The sequence below is a fragment of the Tamandua tetradactyla genome, chromosome 3, assembly GCF_023851605.1.
Source record: "Tamandua tetradactyla isolate mTamTet1 chromosome 3, mTamTet1.pri, whole genome shotgun sequence".
Classification (NCBI taxonomy): domain Eukaryota; kingdom Metazoa; phylum Chordata; class Mammalia; order Pilosa; family Myrmecophagidae; genus Tamandua; species Tamandua tetradactyla.
This window is the reverse complement of record NC_135329.1, coordinates 186846958-186872496: the sequence shown is the minus strand read 5'-3', so window position 1 is coordinate 186872496 and position 25539 is coordinate 186846958. Positions and strand designations below refer to the sequence as shown.

Genomic DNA, 25539 nt, shown 5'->3' with positions numbered 1-25539 from the left:
CTGTGAGGATACTTTGCCCAGATTTAGTTGTTCTCTCATGTTTGGATTTAAACTTACCTTCCCAGAACTGGAAAACCCAGAATTAGTTTTTGACTTTCAGTCTACCTCAGTGATAAGTTCCGATTTAGAAAAATAATAATAACAACAACAATGACAATGATGATGCTAAACAAAAAGTACTGTAAGCTTCCTTCTCACTCTCCAAGCCCCAAACATGTTTCTCTTTTAATTCTTAAAATTATTTTAAACATAAAACAACATGCAAACAAGAACATTCTTACCATATGATCATTCCATTCTTGGTATATAATCAGTAACTCACAATATCATCACATAGTTGTATATTCATCGCCATGATCATTTCTTAGAACATTTGCATCAATTCAGAAAAAGAAATAAAAGAAAAAAGAAAAAAACTCGTACATACCCCTTATCCCTCCCTCTCATTGATTGCTGGTTTTTCCATCTGCCCAATATATTTTATTTAGCCTTTGTTTCCCCTATTTTTTTTCTATACCCCTTATCACTCCCTTTCATTGATCAGTAGCATTTCAATCTACTAAATTTATTTTAACATTTCTTCACCCTATTATTTATTTATTTTTAATCTGTATGTTTTACCTATCTGTCCATACCATAGATAAAAGGAGCATCAGATACAAGGTTTTCACAATCACACAGTCACATTGCAAAAGCTGTATCATTATATAATCATCTTCAAGAAACATGGCTACTGGAACACAGTTCTACATTTTCAGGCACTTCCCTCCAGCCTCTCCATTACACCTTAACTAAAAAGGTGATGTTTATATAATGCATAAGAATAATCAATCTCCAGGATAACCTCTCAACTTTGTTTGAAATCTCTCAGCCATTGACACTTTATTTTGTCTCATTTCTCTCTTCGCCCTTTTGGTCTAGAAGTTTTTCTCAATCTCTTGATGTTGAGTCCCAGATCATTCTAGGATTTCTGTTCCACATTGCCAGGAAGGTCCACACCCCTGGGAGTCATGCCCTACGTAGAGAGGGGGAGGGCAGTGAGTCTGCTTGTTGTCTGAGAGAGAGAGGCCACATCTGAGGAACAAAAGAGGTTCTCTTGGGGTGACTCTTTGGTGTAATTTTAAGTAGGCTTAGCTTATCCTTTGCAGGGATAACTTTCATATGAACAAACCCCAAGATTGAGGGCTCAGCCTATTGCTTTGGTTGCCCCCACTACTTATAAGAATATGAGGAATTCTCCACATGGGGAAGTTGAATTTTCCCCCGTTCTCACCATTCCCCAAAGGGGACTTTGCAAATACTTTTTTATTCACTGTTCAAATACCTCTGGGATTTATCAGGGCATCACTCTGGACAAACCTACAAAATCTCATGCCCTACTCAAGGTTCCATGTACTTATGGTGTTCAATTAAACTGTCCACATAAGTTGTATTAGGAAATGCACTAGTCAAATTATAACTTTTGTACCAATTAAACATTTTTTATTTAGTCTTACACAGAAGTTAAAGTTTTAAAATATGAATTACCATCTATTTCAACACCCTGCAATATTGACATTCCTTTGTTTTTCCTCATGCAAAAACATTTTTTAATTTGTACATTTAGTCATTATCATCGTACACTCTAGGCATTCCTAGATTATACCATCTCAGTCTTTATCGTCTGTCTTTCCTTCTGATTTCATTTGTGCCCCCAGCCCTCCTCCCTCTCTCATTCTCACATTCAGCTTCATTAAGTGTACTAACATTATTGTATTACAGTTAGGTAGTATTGTACTATCCTTTTTTGAATTTTTACAATCAGTCCCATTGCACAGTCTGTATCCATTCAGTTCCAATTACCCAAAATTTACCCTATTTCTATCTCCTGATGGTCTCTGTTCTTAGCTGAAATTCTCCAAGTTCATTCGCTCTTGTTAGTTCATATCCGTGAGACCATACAGTACTTGTCCTTTTGTACAAGTGGCTAATCTCACTCAGCAAAATATCAATGTCCATTCATGTTGTTATATACTTCATAACTTTATTTTGTCTTACAGCTGCATAATAGTCCATTGTATGTGTATATACCACAGCTTGTTTAACCATTTATCTGTTGTTGGACATTTGGGCTGTTTCCACCTCTTGGCAATTGTAAATAATGTTACTATAAACACTGGTGTGCAAATATCTCTTTGTGTCCTTGCCCTCATGTCCTCTGAATAGATACCTAGCAATAGTATTGCTGGATCATATGGCAGTTCTAGAATTAGCTTCCTGAGGAACCACCAAACTGCCTTCCACAGTGGTTGTACCATTTTACATTCCCACCAACAAAGGATAAGTGTGCCTCTTTCTCCATATCCTCTCCAGCACTTGTCATTTTCTGTTTTATTGATAATGGCCATTCTGGTGGGTGTAAAATAATATCTCATAGTGGTTTTGATTTGCATTTCCCTAATAGCCAGGGAATACAAAAAAGTGCCTTCTGGCCATTTGTATTCCCTCTTCTGAGAAGTGTCTGTTCATGTCTTTTGCCCATTTTGTAATTGGGTTGTTTGTCTTTTTGTCATTGAGTTATATATTCTGGATATATAAAGACCTTTATCTGATATATCATTTCCAATTATTGTATCCAATTATGTAGGCTGTCTTTCTACTTTCTTGACAAAGTTCTTTGATGCACAAAAGTGTTTAATTTTGAGGAGCTCCCATTTCTTTCTTTCTTCATTGCTCATGCTTTGGGTGTAAGATCTAGGAAACTGCCTCCTATTGTAAGATTTACAAGATATTTTGCTACATTTTATTCAAAAAGATTTATGGTCTTAGATCTAATGTTTCAGTCTTTGATCCATTTTGAGTTAATTTTTGTATATTGTGTGAGATATGGATCCTCTTTCATTCTTTTGCATGTGGATATCCAGTTCTCTAGGCACCATTTATTGAAGAGACTTTTCTGTGCCAGGTGAGTTGGCTTGACTGCCTTATCAAAGATCAGTTGTCCATAGATGAGAGGGTCCTCATCTGAACAATTTCATTCGATTCCATTGGTCAGTATATCTATCTTTATGCCAGTACCATACTGTTTTGACCACTGTAGCTTCATAATACTTCTTAAAGTGAGGTAATGTGAGACCTCCAACTTCATTTTTCTTTCTCAGGATATTTTTAGCCATTCGGGGCATCTTGTCCTTCCAGATAAATTTGGTTCTTGGTTTTTCTATTTCTGAAATGTAAGTTTTTGGGATTTTAACTGGTATTGCATTAAATATGTAAATCAATTTAGGTAGAATTGACATCTTAACTATATTTAGTCTTCCAATCCATGAACATGGTATGCCCTTCCATTTATTTAGGTCTTCTGTGATTTCTTTTAGCAATTTCTTATAGTTTTCTTTGTATAGGTCTTTTGTATCCTTAGTTAAATTTATTCCTAAATATTTTATTCCTTTGGTAGCAATTGTAAATAGAATGTTTCTCTTGATTTCCCACTTGGATTGTCCATTACTAGGGTATCGAAACTACAGATTTTTTAGTGTTGATCTTGTGACCTGTCATTCTGCTGTATTCATTTATTAGCTCTAGCAGTTTTGCTGTGAATTTTTCAGGGTTTTCAACATATAGCAATATGTCATCTGCAAACAGTGAAAGTTTTACTTCTTCCTTTCCAATTTTGATGCCTTGTATTTCTTTTTCTTGTCTAATTGTTCTGGCTAGGACTTCCAACACAATGCTGAATAGCAGTGGTGATAGTGGACATCTTTGTCTTGTTCCTGATCCTAGGGGGAAATTTTTCAATTTTTCCCCATTGAGGATGATGTTAGCTGTGGGTTTTTCTTATATTCCCTTTATCATGTTGAGGAAGTTCCCTTCTATTACTATTCTTTGAAGTGTTTTCAACAAGAAAGGATGTTGAATTTTGTCTCATACTTTTTCTGCATCAATCGAGATGATCATGTGTTTTTTCTGCTTTGATAAGTTGATATGGTGTAATACATTAACTGACTTTCTTTTGTTGAACCATCCTTGCATACCTGGGATGAATCCTACTTGGGCATGGTGTATAATTCTTTAATGTGGTGCTGGATTCGATTAGCAAGAATTTTGTTGAGGATTTTTGCATCTATATTGATTAGAGAGATTGGTCTGTAGTTTTTTTATTTTTCCTGTAATATCTTTGTCTGGCTTTGGTATGAGGGTGATTTTGGCTTCCTAGAATGAGTTAGGTAGCCTTCCCTGCTCTTCAATTTTTTTGAAGAGTTTGAGCAGGATTGGTATTAATTCTTTCTTGAATGTTTGGTAGAATTCACATGTGAAGCCATCTGGTCCTGGACTTTTCTTTCTGGGGAGCTTCTTAATGACCGATTCAATTTCTTTAATGTGATTGGTTTGTTGAGGTCATCTGTTTCTTCTCGAGTCAATGTTGGTTACTCATGCCTTTCTAGGAAGTTGTCCATTTCATGTACATCTCAATGATTTTCTAATAAAACTAACTTCTGGTTTTGATTTTCTTGATTGTTTTCATTTATTTCTGCTCTAATCTTTGTTATTTCTTTCCTTTTACTTGCTTTGGGGTTAGGTTGCTATTCTTTCTCTAGTTCTTCCAAGTAGACAGTTAATTTCTCCATTTTTGCTCTTTCTTCTTTTTTGATATAGGCATTTAGGGCAATAAATTTCCCTCTTAGCACTGCCTTTGCTGCATCCCATAAATTTTGATATGTTGTGTTTTCATTTTCATTTGCCTTGAGATATTTACTGATTTCTCTTGTAATTTCTTCCTTGACTCACTGGTTGTTTAAGAGTGTATTGTTGAGTCTCCATATATTTGTGAATTTTCTGGCCCTCTGCCTATTATTGATTTCTAACATCATTCTTTCATGATCTGAGAAAGTGTTTTCTATGATTTCAATCTTCTTAAATTTATTGAGACTTGCTTTTTGACCCAGCATGTGATCTCTCCTTGAGAAATGATCCATGAGCACTTGAGAAAAAAGTGTATCCTGATGCTGTGGAGTGTAATGTTCTATAAATGTCTGTTAAGTCTAGCTCATTTATTGTAATATTCAAATTCTCTGTTTCTTTATTGATCCTGTCTAGATTTTCTGTCCATTGATGAAAGTGGGGAATTAAAGTCTCCAACTATTATGGTAGATGTATTCTATTTCTCTTTTCAGTGTTTGCTTCAGGTATTTTGGAGAATTCTGGATCAGTGCATAAATATTTATGATTGTTATGTCTTCTTGTTGAATTGCTCCCTTTATTAATACATAGTGTCCTTCTTTGTCTTTTTTTAATTGTTTTACATTTGAAGTCTTATTTGTTGGATATTAGTATAGCTATTCCTGCTCTTTACTGATTGTTATTTGCATGAAATACCATTTCCCAACCTTTCACTTTCAACCTATGTTTATCCTTGTGTCTAAGATGCATCTCCTGTAGACACCATATAAATAGGTCCTGTTTTTTAGTCCACTCTGCCAGCCTATGTCTTTTGAGTGGGGAGTTTAATCCATTAATATGTAGTTTTATTACTGAAGGGCAGTACTTTCTTCTGCCATTTTGCCTTTTGGATTTTATATGTCATATCTAATTTTTCTTCTTTTTACCTTTACTGATAGTCTTCATTTCTACACTTTTCTCCACACCTGTCTTCTGTCTTTTCCTATCTGTCTCTAATGCTCCCTTTAGTTTATCTTGCAGAGCCAGTCTCTTGGTCACAAATTCTCACAGTGATTTTTTTTGTCTGAAAATGTTTTAATTCCCCCTCATTTTTGGACAGTTTTGCTGGATGTAGAATTCTTGTTTGGCAGTTTTTCTCTTTTATTGTTTTAACTATATCATCCCACTGTCTTCTCACCCCCATGGTTTCCGCTAAAAGATCTACACATAGTCTTATTGGACTTCCCTTGTATGTGATGGATTGTTTTTCTCTTGCTGCTTTCATGATTCTCTCTTTCTCTTTGACATCTGACATTCTGATTAGTAAGTGTTTTGGAGTATGTCTATTTGGATCTATTCTGCACTTCTTGGATCTGTAATTTTAAGTCTTTCATAAGAGTTGGGAAATTTTCAGTGATAATTTCCTCCATTAATTTTTCTCCTTTTCCCTTCTCTTCTCCTTCTGAGACACCCACAACCTGTATATTCATGCAGTTCATGTTGTCATTCAATTCCCTGAGTACCTGCTCATATTTTTCCATTCTTTTCCCTATATTTTCTTTTGCTTGTCAGATTTCAGATGTCCCATCCTCCAGTTCACCAATCCTATCTTCTGCCTCTTGAAATCTAACACTGTAGGTTTCCTTTTTTTTTCATCTCTTCTACTGTGCCTTTCATTCCCGTAAGTTCTGTGATTTGTTTTTACAGACTTTCAATTTCTTCTTTTTTTTTGTTCCTTGCCTTCTTTATATCCTCCCTCAATTCATTGATTTGATTTTTGATGAGGTTTTACATGTCTGTTTGAACATTCTGAATTAATTGTTTCAACTCCTATATTTCATTTGAATTGTTGGTTTGTTCCTTTACTGGGCCATATCTTCAATTTTCCTAGTATGATTCATTATTTTTTGTTGGTGTGTAGGCATTTAATTTCCTCAATTAGTTTATTCTGGAGATTGTTTTCACTTTTTTTAACCTAGGATTTTCTTGCTGGATGACTTTGTTGTCTATCTGTTCTTTGACATTCAGTTCAGCTTATTCTAGACCTCTAGCTTAGGTTTTTGTTTTTGTTTTTGTTTTGTCAGTTCTTGTTTTCTTGTTTCTTGCCCTGCCTGTATGGTGCCTTTTTTCCCCCTTAGGCAGGTCTACTTAGGTATTATAGACCTTAGTCAGATTTTCCCAGACCAAACTGGCCTCCTCTCAGGACGAAAGAGTCACCTGCATCAGTTTTCCCTGAGGGTGAGACCCAGCAGGTTGAAAGACCTTCCTAAGAAGCCTCAGGACTCTGCACTTTTCCTGTCCTGCCCAGTATGTGGCACTTGTCTCCCTGCGCGTCCCAGCAGCATAAGGTGGTATGGTACCTTTAACTTCAGACTCTACCTGCTGGGGATGTGGATGAAAGAGAGGAGAGGTTGTAGGCTGGCTTTAATTGCTTCAGTTTTCCAGACCCTGGGCTCTGAATTCCTTGAGGGAGGGATTCCATCTGAGCTGGGCCCCACCCCTCTCCTGGGGAAGGCACAGCCTCCAGGCAAGCTCTCAGACGAGCTTAATTCTGCCTATGCCTGGGGCAGTTGGAAACTGAGAAGCCCTGCAGCTATATCCAAAGAGCAGTCAAGCTGTAGAAACATGGCCACAAAAAAGAAAAGAAAAAAAGATTCAGAGCAGGACCCCCATTACTTGGGTTTGCCAATCAAGAGCTTAAGTTGGTACATTGCTCTCCAGGTCCTATGTGCCCCTTCTTTCCTTCAGGACCCAGACCCTTTCAAGTATTTCGTGCTATCCAATCCAAAAAACCTCTGTTTTTTCTTTTTCTGTCAGCCTCTGCACGGGGGCAAAAACCAGCAACCTCAGCTTTAATTTGATGTTCAGCTGAGCTGGGGGCCTATTTTTAATAATCAGAATTTGCTAATTAATTCCACAATTGGAGCTTGGTTGCACTCAGCCCCTGCTGCTAGTAAAGTCTCTTTCCTTTCCCCTCTGGGAACCATCCTGTCAGGGAGGGGCGCCGGCTCCACAGCTTGGGGAACTCATGGTTCCGGGTGGGCTCGCAGCCAGTCCGTTTGTCCATACTGGGATATGCTGTGTGTTTGGTCCCTGACGTGGCCCCAGCAGTTCTTCTGTACTGTTCCTGGCAATTTACTAGCTGCTCTGGAGGACAAACTAAATCCCACTCCTCACTAAGCTGCCATCTTGGCTCTCTTCACATGTTTTTCTTAACATACATTTTAAATGAAGTTATCAGCTTTATATAGACTCTGATTTAAACATTCTACTACTCTTTCCTTAGGCCAAAGTTGTGTTTTGTTTTGGGATAAATCTTTTTTAATACTTAATTTTGTGGTTTGAATAGCTTGAATCTCCTAAAACTGACAGCCTATTATATGCAATCAGAATGTGAAGAAACAGGAACTAAGTTTGGTTGGAGTGCTGTTAAATAAAAATGTCTAATGGATGTAGAGGTGTTTATAAAAAAGTTGTTCTTGAATGTAGCCTTTACGTGTTTCTTAATAGAAAAGAAAAGATATTTCCAAGCAATATCTCTTTGTGACAAGATTCAAAGACATAATTATAAGACTATTTTTTTGCCAAAAATATGGTATTTCTACCAGAATACTAATGTAGAAAATATTTCTCTTTTATTTCTATAGCATTGCATAAGATTGTGTTTACAGTGCCATTATCCACAAAACCTTCCACAGAGTGTGTTTTTTTTTCTTGTAATTAAAACAGTAGGAATTAATGACAGGCTGGGGAGGCTTGCTGTTTTTGTTATAATGAATTGAACAATTTGAATGGGTAAAAAATGTTAATACAGTGATTATTTCAGTCTGAGCTAACTTGTCATAAAATATAAAAGTATTAAATTTGTATTAGATGTTTTTAAAAATGAAATTAAATACTGCAAAGCCATAAAGGTAGTCCAACTCTGTCAAACAGTGTTATAATTATAAAGGAATACAGAAGTTATGATCCAAATAAACTCACTCTGGCAGCAAAATAAACCCACTGATTTTTGTAACTCAGGGTCACTGGTTTCATTAAATCCATTTGTTCAGTTCCTTGACTTTTGTGTGTTGCTTCATTGTACTAATCTAAGTAAGAAAGAGCTAGACCTATAAACTAAAGTAAGGACCTTTCAGCTAAATGTCATGAAAAGAGAAAAAATTTTCCCTTGCTTCAAAAATATATGATAATGAAAAATTAAATTCAGTATAAGCTATGTATTATTTGTAATTAAAAGTGTAGGGGAATTATTAGAAAACAAACTGTTAAAACACATCAAATAATGAAGAACAATATCTCGTTCATTTGAAGAGGGATTTCTTCTTAATCTCATTTTTGTATATACATTTTTACCTTTCAGCATTTTATATTAAAGTAATGACAAAGAAATATTTTAAAAAATAGAGTTTTGGAGAAATGGATTTTATTTTTTAAATATTTAGGAGGAAAGAACTATTTTGTGACCTTTGGTTTGTGGGTAATTGTAAGCAAGCCTTTGAGAAGAAACCAACTTCGAAGTTCATGTTAATTTCCAAAATCATTCTCAGTTTCTTCTTCTAGGAGTTTTTGTAAAATTTATGTATTTCTTTGAATTTGAGTTTTTGTTTGTTTGGCTTTATCTCTGTTCTCCTGTCTCACATGCCTGTTATTACACTTCCGTGGATGAACCGAAATATCCAGTTTCTCTGTTTCTGTGCTTCTGAGGACAATGAAATACTCAAGCCAATTGATTCAAGATGAAATTACATTATAATCTCTATCTTATATAGGTTCCCAATATTCCTTGGCAATCTTTCCCCTGTTCTCTTGATGCTTTCTTCCCATCTCTAGATGGATACGTGCTTTGCTGGTGCTACACATAATGAAATCAGAACAGTAATTCTCCTTTGGGTCACCTTTTCTTTGTCTTATACTTCCTCCCATTTTCAGCATGTCTTCTAATTTACAGAGAAAAAAATAATAGTAGAACATGAACTTCAGCACCTATGCTCCCTTCCAGCTCCCTGCTTTTCCGTCATTGCTGATTCCTAGAAAGAAGAGCCCCTTTTTTCCTTTACAAAGCCCTCCTCTTTACCTACACTCATGATCCCATTTCTGCAGGAGCATTTTTCCATCATTTCTTTTCATCCTTTTATCATCAATCTCTTATAACTCATTGGTTCATCCCATTCTTTCTAAAAATATATCAGTTCTCCAGGGGAAGAACAACCCAAAGTTATCTCCTCTTCCTCCTCAAGTAACTCCTTCTTTATTTATGCATTTAGTTACTTTTAAAAAAAGAACATTAATTTTTTCTTGTCCACTTTTCATCAAATCCTTGCTCACCCCTGAATCTATGGTAAGCTCATTCACCAAGACCACCAATTTCTAAACTCAAGGGGCCCTCTTCAGTTCTTATCATATTTGATTCCTCTATTGTGTTTGAATCTGTCATTAGTTACACCTTCTAGAAACTCGTCTCCTCTCCACCACCACAATACCACTCTGTCCTTGTTCTTCTCCTAAAAATCTATTACTTTTGGGCATTTGGGGGGTTCCTTTCCTGATAACCCCCCTTTAAACAATGGTGTTCTTCCTGAATTTGACCTGGAAAAACTATATGTGTCATATCGTGCTCCCTCTAAGGCTTTATTGTCACTGATAAACTCTCAACTCTATTTGCTATACTCAACGTAAAATTAGCTCTCCAAGTTACTTCCTTAGTCAAATCCCAGGTCATTGCTATTTGAACTAGTATTGTAGAATCCTAGTTGATCTCACTGCTTCTAATTCCTTTTATCCTTGTCCAATGTGTAGACACAACTGCCATATATGATCAGTCAACCTCTTTCATCAACATTTTCAGTGACTCTTCTGAACCTCATGTTAGGTAGTCAAAATTAAGTTAGGCATTTAATTGTGACACTTCTAGCACTTATCAACTTATGTACCATCCTCACAGAACTTCTTTTCTTCAAACATACTATTGTCATTTAGGACTCTGTTTTGTTTTTTTCTTTAACATGTTTTTCATAATGTGTTGAAGGCTCCAGTATAGCCAAGATTTTAAATAACCATTTTTCCATTCAATATCAAGTTTGCATTCCACCTCTTCTGTGAGATTTACTGTAATAAACACTAAAAGTGTTACATTCATTTTTTCTGTGTTTTCAAAACATTTCCTTTACTTGAGTTCATGATTCTTCACCAGACGAGCAATAGCTTGAGCAAAACACCGTGCCATCTTTATATGTAAAAGAATTAGCAGAGTGCCAAGCACATACTGACTATTCAGTAGATGATTGTTGAGAGAAGCAAGGAACTTTATCGTTTTCAACTGTTCAGAGTGAATTTTATACACAATGCATATTGTATGCACAGTAAGTTAGGAAAAGATCAAGAGAAGAGAAATACTTGGTCTTTCTTCCTATTCCTGATAGCCTAATGAAATACACATACACAAATCTAAGTCCCCAATTTTCATCTATATCATGTATCCTGAAACGGGTAAAAGTAATATATCTAAAATGTGAATGACAGATCATGTTATTAGTAGAATTCAGTTGTAGGTAATTAAAAAGTAATGTAAAGTATCTAATTTTGTTTTACCTTTAATCCTTATGTGTAGTGTTATATTTATTTTTCTCCGTGTTTGCAAATTTTGTTCTTTTCAAAATTAATATAGAGCCATCCAGTTTAAGTTCAATGAGTGTCCAATGGAGGCTGAAGACATGCTAGTTTCAGCATCCTTAATGATTATTTTATTTTATTAATGTCATGAAAACTTTGTTCTTATTTCCATTTACCACTCTATTTTCTTTTGAATATCAAGGTGGGGTATCATTTGGATAACCATTCAAAGAAATGAGAGTGTAGAAGCACAAAACAAGTTGCAAGCTGGTAGGGCTACTGAAATTAAACTGTTATATGAAAGAAATACCAGGAGAGAAATTGATGTGGTGGTCAGTTGATAGGTGATCATTAGGATTCTAAGTATAAAGTATATTTGGAAATATCTGAAGAAATTGCAGATTGTTTGGAAACCAAAATTTTGAAAAGTGAAAATCACCTAAAATGGAAGATGTGGAAGGAGGAATAATAATAACTAATGATGTTGAGTGCTTTCTATTGGCTAGGTACTGTTCTAAGAATTGAACCTGTAGTAGCTCATTTAATTCTCATAACAACCTTATGGGATAAGTGCTATTATTATTATCTCTATCTTAGAGATGGCAAACTGAGAAACTAACTAACATGTAAAGTCTCACAACTAGTGAGTGGCTAGACTAATATTAGAAGCCTAATCTGGCTTCTTCCAGAGCCAGCCTTCCCCACCACTGCACTCTACTCTCTCTCCACGATTAATAACAAAGAACAAAAGCACTGAGAATGATATCATCTGAATCTGGTTTTTAGGTGAGGTATTACTGCACAAATCTGTGAACAGGGGAGGAGAGCTCAAATTCCATTTTGGCAGTATGAAATAGCAACACTCTGATTTGCCTACCTTTGCAGAAAAACAGACATTGTACAGCCTGAAAACGCAAATCACTTCTGGAACTAAAACAATCACTAAGAAATTTGCAACATATATGCAAGTAAGCCTAAAATTTGTAGATATATTATATCTAAAAGAAGAGAACAATCAAAGGAACAATATGATAAAAATCATCACTGACAATATAAAATTAGTACCAACAATATTAACAATTTATCCTTTTTCCTCTCTCTTTACCTTTAATTATCATGAGCCTATATATTTCTGGGAATATTTATTATTGCTGGAAGTTCCATCTTTCCTAACTTGGTGATTGAAAAACAATAGAAAGTGGATGGATGGATGGATAAATGGGTTAGGGAGTGGAGGAATGATTGATATCAATTGACAACTATTTGACTGTCAAAAATTTGATAGAATTGGAAATGTGATGAGGGTCAATTAAGTTACGTTTTCTCAACAGGAGTACATCATTTATTGCTCCAGGCACTTAACACTCCATAAGGGTTTGAACCAAAAGAATGAAAGGTAGTCAGATTAAGTCTTTGATTTTTAGGATTTGACCTAGCGGAAACGTGGCTTTTTCTACTTCCATCACTCACTTTGGTGTTTGATTCTCTTAAAAAATATGATAAACTAATCAAATCAGTAGACGAGAGCTCACTTCGGAGACAGATGTATTTGAGCTTTTTCTACTCCTCACCTGAATCTGACGCATGGAGTAATATTTTACATGGCATTTCTGAAGCTTGGACATAATACATGCAGACTAATTTATAAATCAGTCTATACATTTTTTTTTGGAGGCTCTGTGTTGGGGGGGTCACATTTCATTCTTTTTCCATGTGAGTGTCCCATTATTGCAGCACAATTTGTTGAACTTTTTTGTTTGTTCAGTTGGTTTTTTGTTTGTTTGGGGAAGTGCATGGGCCGGAAATAGAACCTGGGTCTCCTGCATGACAGATGAGAATTCTACCACTGAACTTCCCTTGCACCCCCCACCTATGCACTTTTTGCTTAATAAAGTTGCTTTGATTTAGTCATACACCAGAGAGTTCTAGATCAATACCTGACTATCTCAGGGCTTAGATGATCAAATTACATGCATGTGCGCACACGCACACACACTTTGTAACTGGTTTCCAATCTTGGATTCAGAATCTAGTTTTGTCTGATGAACTGATGGACCACATTTTTTCCAGCCATTAATTTATTTTTATTCATGCAAAAATATCTCCTGAGTGCCTACCATGAGCCCAGCACTGAAGAAGCAACTTTTATCAAGAAACAGACCCTAGCCTAGTTCAAGTAGCTTCCTTCCTAATGGGAAAGACAGTCGACAGGAGTTTGAGATAGCCTGGAATGAAGGGTAATAGGGAATATTGGACATTATACAGTCATGTAGTAGAGTGACCCAGTCAAATTGAGAATGAAGGGAAAGCCTTTTGGAGTAAATGGCATTTGATTTGTGATCCAAGGTAGGGTTAGATTTAACAAAGCTTATGTCTTTCACAAGACAGGAGGGATGTAGCAGAGTAAGGTGAGTAGATTATCCAAGTAAAGGGACCAGTAAGTGCAAAAGCAAAAGAACATAGGGTGGGCCACGGTGGCTCAGCAGGCAGAGTTCTTGCCTGCCACGCCAGAGACCCCATTGCCGGTGCCCGCCTATGCCAAAAAAAAAAAAAAAAAAAAGCAAAAGAGCCTAGAGGATTTTCAACTTGATGGGCCTTAGAATTCGAAATGAGTAATTCCAGAGCCAAGAGCAGCAAACAAAGTCACACCTGACTTTTTTCCTGCTATGGGAGATGTGTGCGCATGCATGGATATGTACCTGTGCACCTGTGTAGGTGCTGTAGGTTCTAGTAGGCTGAGGAAATGGGAGAGGCTGTGTGCAGTCAAAAAGAGGAGAATTAAGCAAAGAGAAATGTATCCTTCTTCGTTCCTACCTCTTGGATTACGTCTGAGCCTTTATAAAGTTTGGGGATGGTTTGAGAGTAGGAACTCACAAGTAGCTATTTATTACAGCTAAGGAATGGAGAGTTGTGAAGAGGTCTGAGAACTGCCCTGCTCTGTGTGGAAGACAGTGCAACCGTGAAGTTGTGCTTTGTTTACAAGTTTCATAGGCCACTTCTGGATCACAGACAGACAGAGAGAGCAGCCTCACAAAGGTATCAGCATTTCCCCAGGGAGATACCCCACTGCAGTGTTGAGACTTAAGGAAACCAACCAAGAAGGAGTATTCATGAGCATCTGTGATGCTTTCTGGGGAACCCAAGAGATATCTGGAAAAGGCTTCTTCAGAGTGAGTGGCTACAGGTGATCTGCACGCAGGGCCAAAGATTCAGTAGAATGTATGTTATGACTATGACACCATATGCACCCTACAGCCTGTGAAGACAGCAGAAATTAGATGACAGCCTCTTGCCAGCTCATATCATTGAAGTTGGGTCATTCGCATTTTATAGTTACGTGATGATGTCTGATGTTTCTGTTTTGAGGTTGTGCTTGAAAGTAAGCCCAGGTATGAAGCAGCAGTCTTGCTCTCATGTTTCCTAACGTGAGGACTAAAAGGCAAAGCCCTAGAATTGTGTCAGAGGGAGATGCTAGGGTTGAAACAAGGGAGCATACTAAAATGGGCTTCCAAATCAACTGTAGGAAATTGAGATGAGAACCGGATGCTGAGGTTCAGATCCTGAGGAGGATTTTAAGGAAGAGTGAACCTGAGCTAGAGGAGCATTGGGGAAGTAAGCTGGGTGACTTCCAGACGGGAGCAAACGGGCACCACCAAGGCAAGTTGTAAACGTGCTGCTTAGGTTTTCATATAAGCAGGCCAGGTTCACTGGCATCTGAATGAGACAGAGGCAGGACCAGGCTGAATCATACATACTATATGTAGACACTGAATTGGCTCAGACAACACAAAGGCCTTTAGTAATCTAGGAATTTTACATTTTTCGTGGGAAGATACTTACAAATATTTAGCAGTTATATGTAAACTCAACTATTGGACTCATAAAAGAGAAAAACGCACTTAAGAAAACCATTTTTGAAATTCTTTAAGTCTGTATAATGCCAGCAGTTTTGGTTTAAATAAGGATATAGAAATGGGTATAATTGGTTGGAAAAGGAAAATTGTATATACAATGAACTTGACTGTTTTCAACCAGTAGCATGCAATTCTGTAGAGTCACAGCATGTAAGGAATGATCTGTTTCTGTTCAATTAAAACTGAAGTAGCAGACACTCAACCTCCTCCCTACGGTGTTTTAAGGTATTTGCACAATATATGTAGGCTCAGAGAAAGGCTCAGCTTCTGTTAATCTAGAGGTTGCTGCATTAATAGGTGGCACACTTCATTGATTTTTAATTAATTTCTAAATAGAAACAGAGAATAACCACTACAGCCCACAGACATCTCTGTACACACTGCAATCCACATCTTTATTGATCAGCTGCCTAAGGAGCAGAAGTAATCCATTTTAAGTACACCTCTCTGAGAGAGTGCAGACACTACATGATTCATTCCCCTCATTATAATCATACCAGCAAGAGGTCAGTGGGAGGGGAAAACTAGCGTGTTGTGTATTCTCTTGATCCAGGCAGATGAGCTTTTTACCCACAATTTACTTCGTAGGGAAGCATGAGCTTCTCACACATGCTGTTTAACTTCCTTCTTTGTTTGTTTGTTTTTATATTTTGCTTTCCTTAAGGGGGGGTTTGAGTTCCGAGGAGGCTATATACAAACTCTGCAAATGGAACTTTCCAAAAGTTTGTATGGGGTACTAAATTAAATTTTTGAAGAAAATGCAGGGAATAATAAGAAAGAAATCTGTTAGCCCTAGCAGTCTCAGGAATCTGCAAATGGTGTCCACATTCCCTCCCTCTGTTATTCTTAACTCAGTGTCTCAAGTATCACAGAAGTGCTGTAGAATCTGCTTCCCTCCACCCCATAATCCATATTGTAGACTTTAAATTTGCTGCATCTACACTGCAAAAGGAAATTACTACTGTCTGGACCACCTTACAAAATTTTGGTCTTTTGTCCAACTACATATGTACTGTGTGTCAGTTAAGTGCCATACACTCTTCAAATTGTTGAAGATAGATAACTGAATCCACTAACAGCTGATTTGTAAGTACCTCCAGAGGCACCATCCAAGGGGAGCCTAGCAAAACTTAAGAGGTTCGTTTATAAGCTTTAAAAGTTGATTGTTATATAAGAGTTTTCCTCTTGATTGAATTATCAGAGCAGCCATTTTCTATAAAACAATTATTCAGTTATATATGTTGCTTTTTGTTCATTTCATATATGGTTTTATAGCCCGCTGACTACAGTTTAACGTTTATCGTCATATAGTGTAATGGCTAAGATGGTCAGCTCTGGAAGCAAGCTGCCTGCAGTCAAATCTTGGCTCTACTAAACTCTGCTATACACTAGGTGTCACTTGGGCAAATTATATTATTATTCTGTGCTGTTTCCTTGTCTTAAAATGGGAATAACAGTAATATAAATCTCATAGGTTTGTTTTATGTTCCTATATACAGAGCACTTAGAACAGCCCTTGGCCCAGAGTAAATGCTTAATAAATGTTAATTATTGTATATATACAAACATATATAATGATAATATGTACAGTTATATTTTTTCTTTCCCAAATGATGTCAGTGTTCTCAATTAGCAAGAAACCTCTCCATGTTGTGTCTTCCATAACAACTATTACTGTTATTGTCTGACTGGGTTTCTTTCACTAAAGACAGTACTAAATAGTAGATTGTTTATATTGTTAAGCAAATTTATAGCATTGCACAAATAGTACAAATGTTCAGTTAAATCTTGTTTTTGGTGTCAAAGAGACAGAGGCAAGTTAGGGTCCCATCAATAGGGGTATAGATAAGAAAATTACAATGTATATATGTATATGTGTGTTTGTGTGTGTAATCTTATGCAGCAATGAGAAACAAACTGTATTACTTACAACAACATTTTGGATCTAAAAATCATAATGAATAAAACATGATGCTATATAATATACAATACTATTTATGCATAAAAATAACACAAAGCACTTTTTAAAGATATAGCTAATCTAAATAAACATGGATGGTGGATTAGAAGGATATGCATTGAAAATACTCTTGTGAACACAGTGGATAGAGAAATAGGATAGGGGTGGAGGATATAGAGGAACAGTGCTAATAACATGCATCAACTATGGAGTATGATTAGCTCAACATCTGAGATCCTAAATGAAACCAAAGTAAATAACAACACACATTATCTTAGGGTAGTCCCCAATTCTAAGCAGATCTGCATGCCACAAGTTGACTGGGATGTCTTCTCAGGAACTACACTTACACTTACTGAAAAAGGCAGTACTGAGCAAAGGAAAATTTGTAAAATTTGGTAAAATTCCAACAGAGCCTCACCCAAGCTCATGGGGACCCCTAGAACCGGAACAGACCTGCATGATTTTCTAGTGGGTATGGCCTTTGAAATTCTGCATCAAGCAATCACTGGGTGTGGGCTGCATTAAGAGGGGCTGATTGGAGACTGATAACAGCTGAGATGAGAGCCACACGCAGGCAAATCCTTCTAGCAGCTTTCTTCCTAGAGGGGTTTCTGAGCTGCACATCATAGCATCCACCACATACAAGCACATGCACACACACACACAAATACACACAGATACTCAAATATATTATTGGGACTATTTATGAAAAATATATGTCAAATAGAAAAAGTAAGTTTTTAATTATCTATTATTAAAATGACAAACATTCTGCTGTCCTCCATATTTCAAAATGTTATGAACTGTAACCTAACCAAGGCTTTCAAAGATCATAGCTGTAATTTTAGACTATAAGAAGTAACCTTGAATATTAATTGCCAGCCTAAGCCATTTGGATTTGCTTCACTTTCTCTGAGCAGAAAATAAGGAAGAAGGTTCAGGGACAAATTGAATGAGGAGCAGATGTCATCATACCTTAGTAGTGCCAACCTACCAGAAGTTTTCGATTGGCTGCCTTTTCTTTTTCTTACAGTGGTCAAATTGTATGATTAAAAGGAAGGATACATTTGAGATTATTTATTTAACACATAGAATTTTAGAATATTGAATGTTTTAAGTGTTTTACAAACACTTAAAGACAGTCCTCAGAAAAGATACTATTATTATCCTCACTTAATTAAGAAAATGATGCAAATAAAGGTTGCATAAGTTGACTGAGGTCACACAGCTACTAAATAGCCAGGGCTTGTTTCTAGAGTCTGGTTTAAACATAAGATGCATGAAGGTGACTTATACTAAAACATATTCATGACTCTCACTAAACATGTGAATGGAGGCATCTACTATACCTCTCTGATCTCTGTGTCTATTATTAGCCCACAATGAAATATTTCATATAGATATATTTTAAAGTTCCATCTATCATGGAATAAAAATTTAAAGCGAGAGGACACCTCAGCGATTATTTTGGCCAATCCTTCACGTTTATGGGAGAGATTAAATGAGTAGCTGTGGCCACAAACTTAAGTGCCAGTCCAGGATTCTCATTCTAGTTCCCAAGACTAAGTTCAGTGTCCTTCTGCTCTGCCATGAAGCTTCTGCTAGTTAGAAGACCTCTCCGTCGATTCAGTCACAGAGCCCCCTTACTTTCCTTTCATGTACTATCTGGATAAAGTCAATTACTTCATCCAAAAAAGATCTCTCTCTCCCTCAAACATGGTTGTATCTTGAGCTTTAACAGTAATTAGCATTATTTTTTCCTCCTTATGGATATAATTACTTACGGAAAGAAAGGTAGAAAAGAGGAGAGATTTTCATTTGAAGCTGGCTTTCCTGAAGCCTCCTAATATTAAGAAAGCTTCAGGTTTTGAGCATGAAAACAGAAAAATGTACTCTTGCTAACTCCAGAGGCTAATGCTTGTGAGACCTGGATGAAGCTTGAATTTTTTTGCTCCAAACATGTTTGATGAAATTGTCACATGGCCTATATGTGGGAAGCAAATATTTATTACCAGAAATAGTCTGGTCTCTCTTGGCTTCCTTTAGTTTCCTATAGCTGGGCAGAATATATTTTCACATTGGATTAAAACATAATAATCATGCTTTTTTGCTAGGTAGTTGTGACTCAGATATCATCAGATTGAAAAGAAGGTCACTGCCAGGTGTTCATAAATACTGATATTTTAAAATTCCTTCATGCGCTGATTTTTTTTCCAGGTGCAGCTTAAATGAGTTGATTCTAACCAGAGATTAAAACTTCACATTCAGTTCTAATCATATTTTCTTTGGATTTTGTGTCAAAGTTCATTTCTGAAAATAAAAGTGAAATTTGACTTTCCCTAGCTAGTTTGTATTTACTGTGACATATTTTAAGAAGTACGAGCAAAATATAAAATAAGAACACATTCTCTGAAAATGTACTGCAGTATACAAAGATAAAATGGTAAATTCAGAGGAGTCTGGATAAAAATCAAGCTTGCAGCCCTTGGATCATGAGGTAAACAAAATCCCCCCTAAAACACATCTACCAAAACTCCCTTCAGTATTGTGTGACAAATAACAAATACTTTGGTATAGCAAATCTATTTTATTAACCCAGGGAAAACATTATGCAACACTGAATACTTTTGGCTATCTCTACTCACTTCAGGGTATCTGAAAAGTGAAAGAAGGAGAGCAGGAAGGAGGAGGAGAGAAAAGAACAGCCAGAGATAGAAAGAGAAGTCATATGGTAGCTCATTTTATTATATGACAGATTTTCTGTCAGAAAACGAATGATAGATTGTAGTCTCTGGGCATTGGAGATATTAGAGATGCTCCCTAGGATTTAAAGTGAAGTCTGCAAAATAATCAATGATTTTCACAAGTGTCACACACATCTGAGTTTGTGACCTCTATCATCACTAAATTCCAAAATCTGATATATTTATGGGGGCACCAAATCTTTAAATATTTTCCCTTCTCCTCATATAGAAACATTCTTAGGTGAATAATTATGAATAATTAATTAAAGCAATACGTGAACAATAATACTTTAAAAAGTTTCTCTACAATTAATCATGATAGGTAGGTTACGAGTGTGTGGGTATATATATATATCACCATTGGCAGATATTTATTGAGCACTCACTGTTGTATATTAGTGAAGGTACAGATTTTCTGAAATAAGCAATTCAAGTTAATGAGGATAAGTAATTCTTGTACTCTCTAGGTCTGTTATAACTTGCCCAGTGTCACACGGCTAGAGCCCGGCAGAACTAGAGTTCCAACCAGGTGAATGACTCTAGAGCCTGCCCTGGTACCTGCTCCACCATCCTGCACACATCTGTGGCCAAAGTAGGAATGGACTCCCCAATTAACATATTTCAAATTCCTGCTAAATTATAAAATGTTCTATAATTTGGCTGAATGTTAAGTGTAAATACAAATAGGTCAGTCACCTACATTATGCTGTATACTTCAAAGATACAGTTGATAATATATATTTTTTTGGCAAAAAGTACTAGACTCTTTTAAAGCTATCTAAGATGTCACTGTATATAAATTTATACATGATCACATGACTGTGGGGCCTATCAAAAGAGGCAGTAGACTTAAATGGGTAGACTTAGGGCGCCATAGCAAGGAATCAAATCCCTCTTCTACTACTCATAATAGGGTTGTTCTGGGGATTGAGCTAAGTAGCCAGTGTGGAAGCATTTAGCTTAATGCCTGGCATGTTCTGAGTACTCAATAAATGTGCACTGTAGTTGTAAGGGTCATTACTCCCGAAATGCACTTTACCCAAGCTGGCCTGGCAAGAACCATGTAAGTTGCTACAGATCAGAATAAGCGGGGTTTATTTCAAGCAGTGCAGCATCCTTCTGTCATAAGAACCAACCCTCCTTTATTCATCATAAAATTTCAAAAGACCTTATCCAGCTTATTTTTGTCACTGCTGTATCTAATAAACTGTCTGCCTCCTTAATTGAACACACTCTATTTGAACCAATGATTTTGAAGGAATCTAGCAAAGAATGAGATCTTCCAGTGGGAAAATCCGATCTTAATGACTGTGATATGGAAAAAGCCTATTGTGAGCAATCCATTGACTCTAAGTTGGTGTGAGAAAGTAGGGCTAAGGTGGCAGTCATAATTAATGACCCAAAATGTGCATCTTCACAGTGATGCTTCATAGTTACACAGAAACTATACAAATTTATTTTAACAGCTTGGGAAATGATATGGATACCTCTGTGTTATCTCTTTTAGTGATTGATGGCCTAGAGAGGAAAAACCATATAGAAATTGTCATCTGGTTTCTTGAATTCAGTTCTCATTATTTTGAAGAAAAAACTTTTTGGGGGACAAAATGTATTAAGATTCATGACAGTTTACACCCACTGAGGCTTTGAAAAATATTTGGGTTTTATTTTATTTTGAGATTTTGTTGTATTGTAGAATTATGATTAGAGTATAAGACTCTTGATGACTTTGTTCCCTGTTAAGAAAGTTTATACTTCTGTTCCTTTACATTTTAAAGAAATATTTAAGTAATAACTTCATCAGGATGACATTTAGTTAAAATAATCCACCAAAATTACTCAAGTCAAAAAGCTAGGAGTAAAGAAAAAAAAAGCCAGGAGTAATTTTCTATGTACGCCTCTTCTTTGTCATTCAGTCAGTTATCAAGGGTGGTTATTTTATTTTATAAATATACCTTGAAGTTGTCCTCTCCCTAGTGTTCCTTATGACCAGCTTAGTTGAAGAATCACTCATACATGTAGAAAACAGATGAGTACCATAAATGATAAAAGCAGACACCTGGATATGGAGTGATGAGATCTTGGCAGACTGGATACCACATGCTCTCAGTGGGGTATAGTCCATACTCAGCCAAGGAGTATGGTTAATGATGCCCAGTGTGGTGGGGGCCACGAGAAAGAAATCTGGAAAATGGGTGTGGTCCAAAGACAGCCAATTTGCAATTGTTTATACCCTTGTCAGCTTTCTTCTCTATTGTGGCAGTGGCTCCTGCGTTCAGCTACATTTGTGTCCAGACTACACTCTAAACTGGCACAAGAGAGATGTTTCCAAGAATCCAACGAAGACCATGTCACTCCCTGTTTCAAACAACTTCTACATTACCCCATTGTATACTGCACAAAATATAAAGTCCAAACTTTCTACCATGAACATGTAAGAGGCCCTGCTTAGATCTGACCTCTTCTTATGTTTTCATTTACACCCCTCACCACTCCCCTTTCCCTCTGATGTTTCAGAAATCTGGGACGAAATAAATTTGCCCGAGTGCAACCTGTTATTGATGCCTCTGAGCTTGTTCTCTCTGCCTGCAGTTTCACCCTTACCCTGTCTACCTGGTGGACATTATTCAAACTCTACAGTTGCTCTCTGAAGGCCTCCTGCCATGCATTCTCAGTAGGCTATACCAACTAAGGATCTCAAATACAACTCTCCTTAAATGCCCTCCATGCATCACCCTGATCGCATTCAAGTTTTTATTCCACATCTGTTTCCTTTATAAACAATCTTGTGTCTTCCTTTAATGTACAGACCTAATTTGACTCTTTTTTGGGGCGCTCCCCAATGTCATGTCTAGCACAGAGTATGTGTTCTGTAATTATGTGTGGATCTGAATATTCATCTGTGGCCAACACACTTTTCATATTCTTATAGAAGGTGGCAAGAAAGAGGCTGATGAATACTTTGTGGACCTTTCTTAAAGGACCAAACTTAGTTTAGGAGGCATGAAAAAACTTGATTTCCAAGACAATAAATTTATTTATGTGATCCTTAAGTCAAATAAGGACTATTTGTTTGCAGATTTGCCTTATTCTAGGAGATTTCAATTTCATGTAATAAAAAAGAAAAACCTGTTGAGGCAAGGGGACACAACTGCCATAAATCCCAGGTGTTGTTTGATTTCAGAAAACACTAATGCATGATATTTTTCTTAACTGCTGGCTGACTGGACCACATCAGGCAGTGTCTCTACTAATTGTGTTTAATATGGATTTATATAGAATTAGGCTTATGGTGCTGTTTGAAGCAATCATCTCTTTTATAGTACACCAGGCATATGGTTCATAATTTTTTGACCTGTGTGATTTATGTGTTTATTTTCCACAGCTATTGTTTTGATGTCAGAAACCGTTAATCCTTTGAAGTCCAAAAGTTGTAATGTTAACTGCCAAGAGCATTGATTTGCAATCGGCATGAGAGAATGCTTCAACCACTTTAACATAATTTTGATTTTCTTTTGAATGACAACTTTTTACCAATTAAATCCTCAATGTAAAATTCTTCATAACTCTTCAGTAAAAATATGCTCCCTCTATTCTAATCTAGGCTTCTGAATTCATTTTCTTGTTTGGACATAAACCTTTTAGTTAAGGCTGGTACTCAAGGACAGGTTTCCGGACTGCTGAAGTACAATTAAACTACTCATTACCTCTATAGATGATTATTTTTGCTGACTTTGAGTACATATTAATATATAATATACATTAAATATTATTTATAATGTATGCATATGGGTAAGTATATTCATCTACATCTCTTGTTGGCAATCACCAATAAATTATTTTTAATTACCCTATATGTTATAAGAAGACAATATATTAAAAGATATTTTGTGGGTTACTGTAAACTATTACTTTCCTTATAGGTTCATATAATGATTACTAATGTCCTAGAAATCTTTTTTTATTATATGCTTTTAATGCCCTTAGGGTATACTTTGTTCTTTGCATAATTAATAGGAATAATATAATTCTTCAGCCTTAGTATAAACTGTGAAGGCAGTTCTGACATCATTAATGTTCACATGAACTTTTCTTTTTTTTTTTTTTTAGTGGATAGGTATATTTATTCAGAGGGAGATGAGGGGAATAGGAAATGAAGCAGAAGTTAGTGGGGGAGGAAACAATTAGAAGTATGTGGGTCAGTCCTGGCATATGTTAGTTTATCTACTAAGACACCTGCACACCTCACTAATGACACAGTTTTCAAAAGGATACATAGAATGGCATCAGTGAGTGGAAAAGTATTTGCAAATCCCCCTTCAGGGAATGAGAGCGGGGAGAAATTCAACTTCCCCAAGTTGAATTCTTGATATTCTCACAAGCAGTGTGGACAACCAAAGCTATAGGCTGAGCCCCCAGTCTTGGGGTTTGTTCATATGAAACTTAACCCCACAAAGGATAGGTCAAGTGTACTTAAAATCTAGGCCTAAGAGTCACCCCCAAGAGAGCCTCTTTTGTTGCTCAGATGTGGCCTCTCTCTCCAGCCAACACGACGAGCAATCTCACCACCTTCCCCCTCTCTGCGTGGGACATGACTCCCAGGGGTGTGGACCTTCCTGGCAACATGGGACAGAGATCCTGGAATGAGCTGAGACTCAGCATCAAGGGATTGAGAAAAACCCTAGAATGAGCTGAGAATTAACATCAAGAGATTGAGAGAATCTTCTCAACCAAAAGGGGGAAGAGTGAAATGAGACGAAGTGTCAATGGCTGAGAGATTCCAAACAGAGTCAAGAGGTTATCCTGGAGGTTATTCTTATGCATTCAAAAAAAAAAAAAAGGACACAGAATCTCAGGGGAAAAATGATGAAACATTGAGCTCATGTTCAGGTACTCCTTTCTCCTTTATAGGACTTTAACAGGGGGAAAAAAGCCAAAAACTATTTGTGGCTTGCATTTTTTCCCAGGTTTTACGTCATATTGAAAATATTCCAGCATTCTAGCTTCAGTTGGAGAAACCAAGTAAGCACTTTCAACTGAATGCTAAGAAATTTCTTTTTAGAAGATGGAAAAGTCTAGTTATTAACTGATTAATATTGGGAAACTGTGTTTTTCAGGGAATGATGTACCTGGAAGAAAGAAGGCTTGTTCATCGTGATTTGGCAGCCCGTAATGTCTTAGTGAAATCTCCAAACCATGTGAAAATCACAGATTTTGGATTAGCCAGACTCTTAGAAGGAGATGAAAAAGAATACAATGCTGATGGAGGAAAGGTGAGTATCTTTTTGAGAGCAATAATGCATGAAAATATAGCATTATTTCCTTTTATCTCCTTACATTTTACAGAAGGAAGCCCAAGAAGTCTGAGATTATGCAAATCTCAATTCTTCCATTTCTTTGTTTCCTTCTCCTACCCAGGGTCAAGAAATATAGTCTGTATTACCAACTTCTATTATGCAATAGTAGCTAAGTAAGGCAATATGTGTTCTCATGTTGTCCAGTGTTGGAAAGTGGGTGGATCTTTAGGCACTCTAGAAAATAAACCAAGAACCATAGAAAATGTCCATTGATCCTAATGGTGTAGAACTGACTCTCACAATGGGATAGAATCTCATTTTCACAGATGAGAGAGAAGCTTGGCTATTACCAGACACCATAACTCACTGGA

The 25539-nt window shown here is 36.6% G+C and overlaps 1 protein-coding gene across 7 annotated transcripts in view; it reads left to right on the top strand.

The window, feature by feature from the left end:
• The window catches only part of ERBB4 (erb-b2 receptor tyrosine kinase 4), a 1077155-nt gene that overhangs the window by 1006588 nt on the left and 45028 nt on the right, over positions 1-25539 (top strand). For all 7 annotated transcript variants that reach the window (XM_077154990.1, XM_077154989.1, XM_077154987.1 and 4 more), the window contains one exon: positions 24989-25144. In XM_077154990.1, the coding sequence (XP_077011105.1) occupies positions 24989-25144 (156 nt within the window). The remainder of the gene's footprint in view (positions 1-24988; positions 25145-25539) is intronic.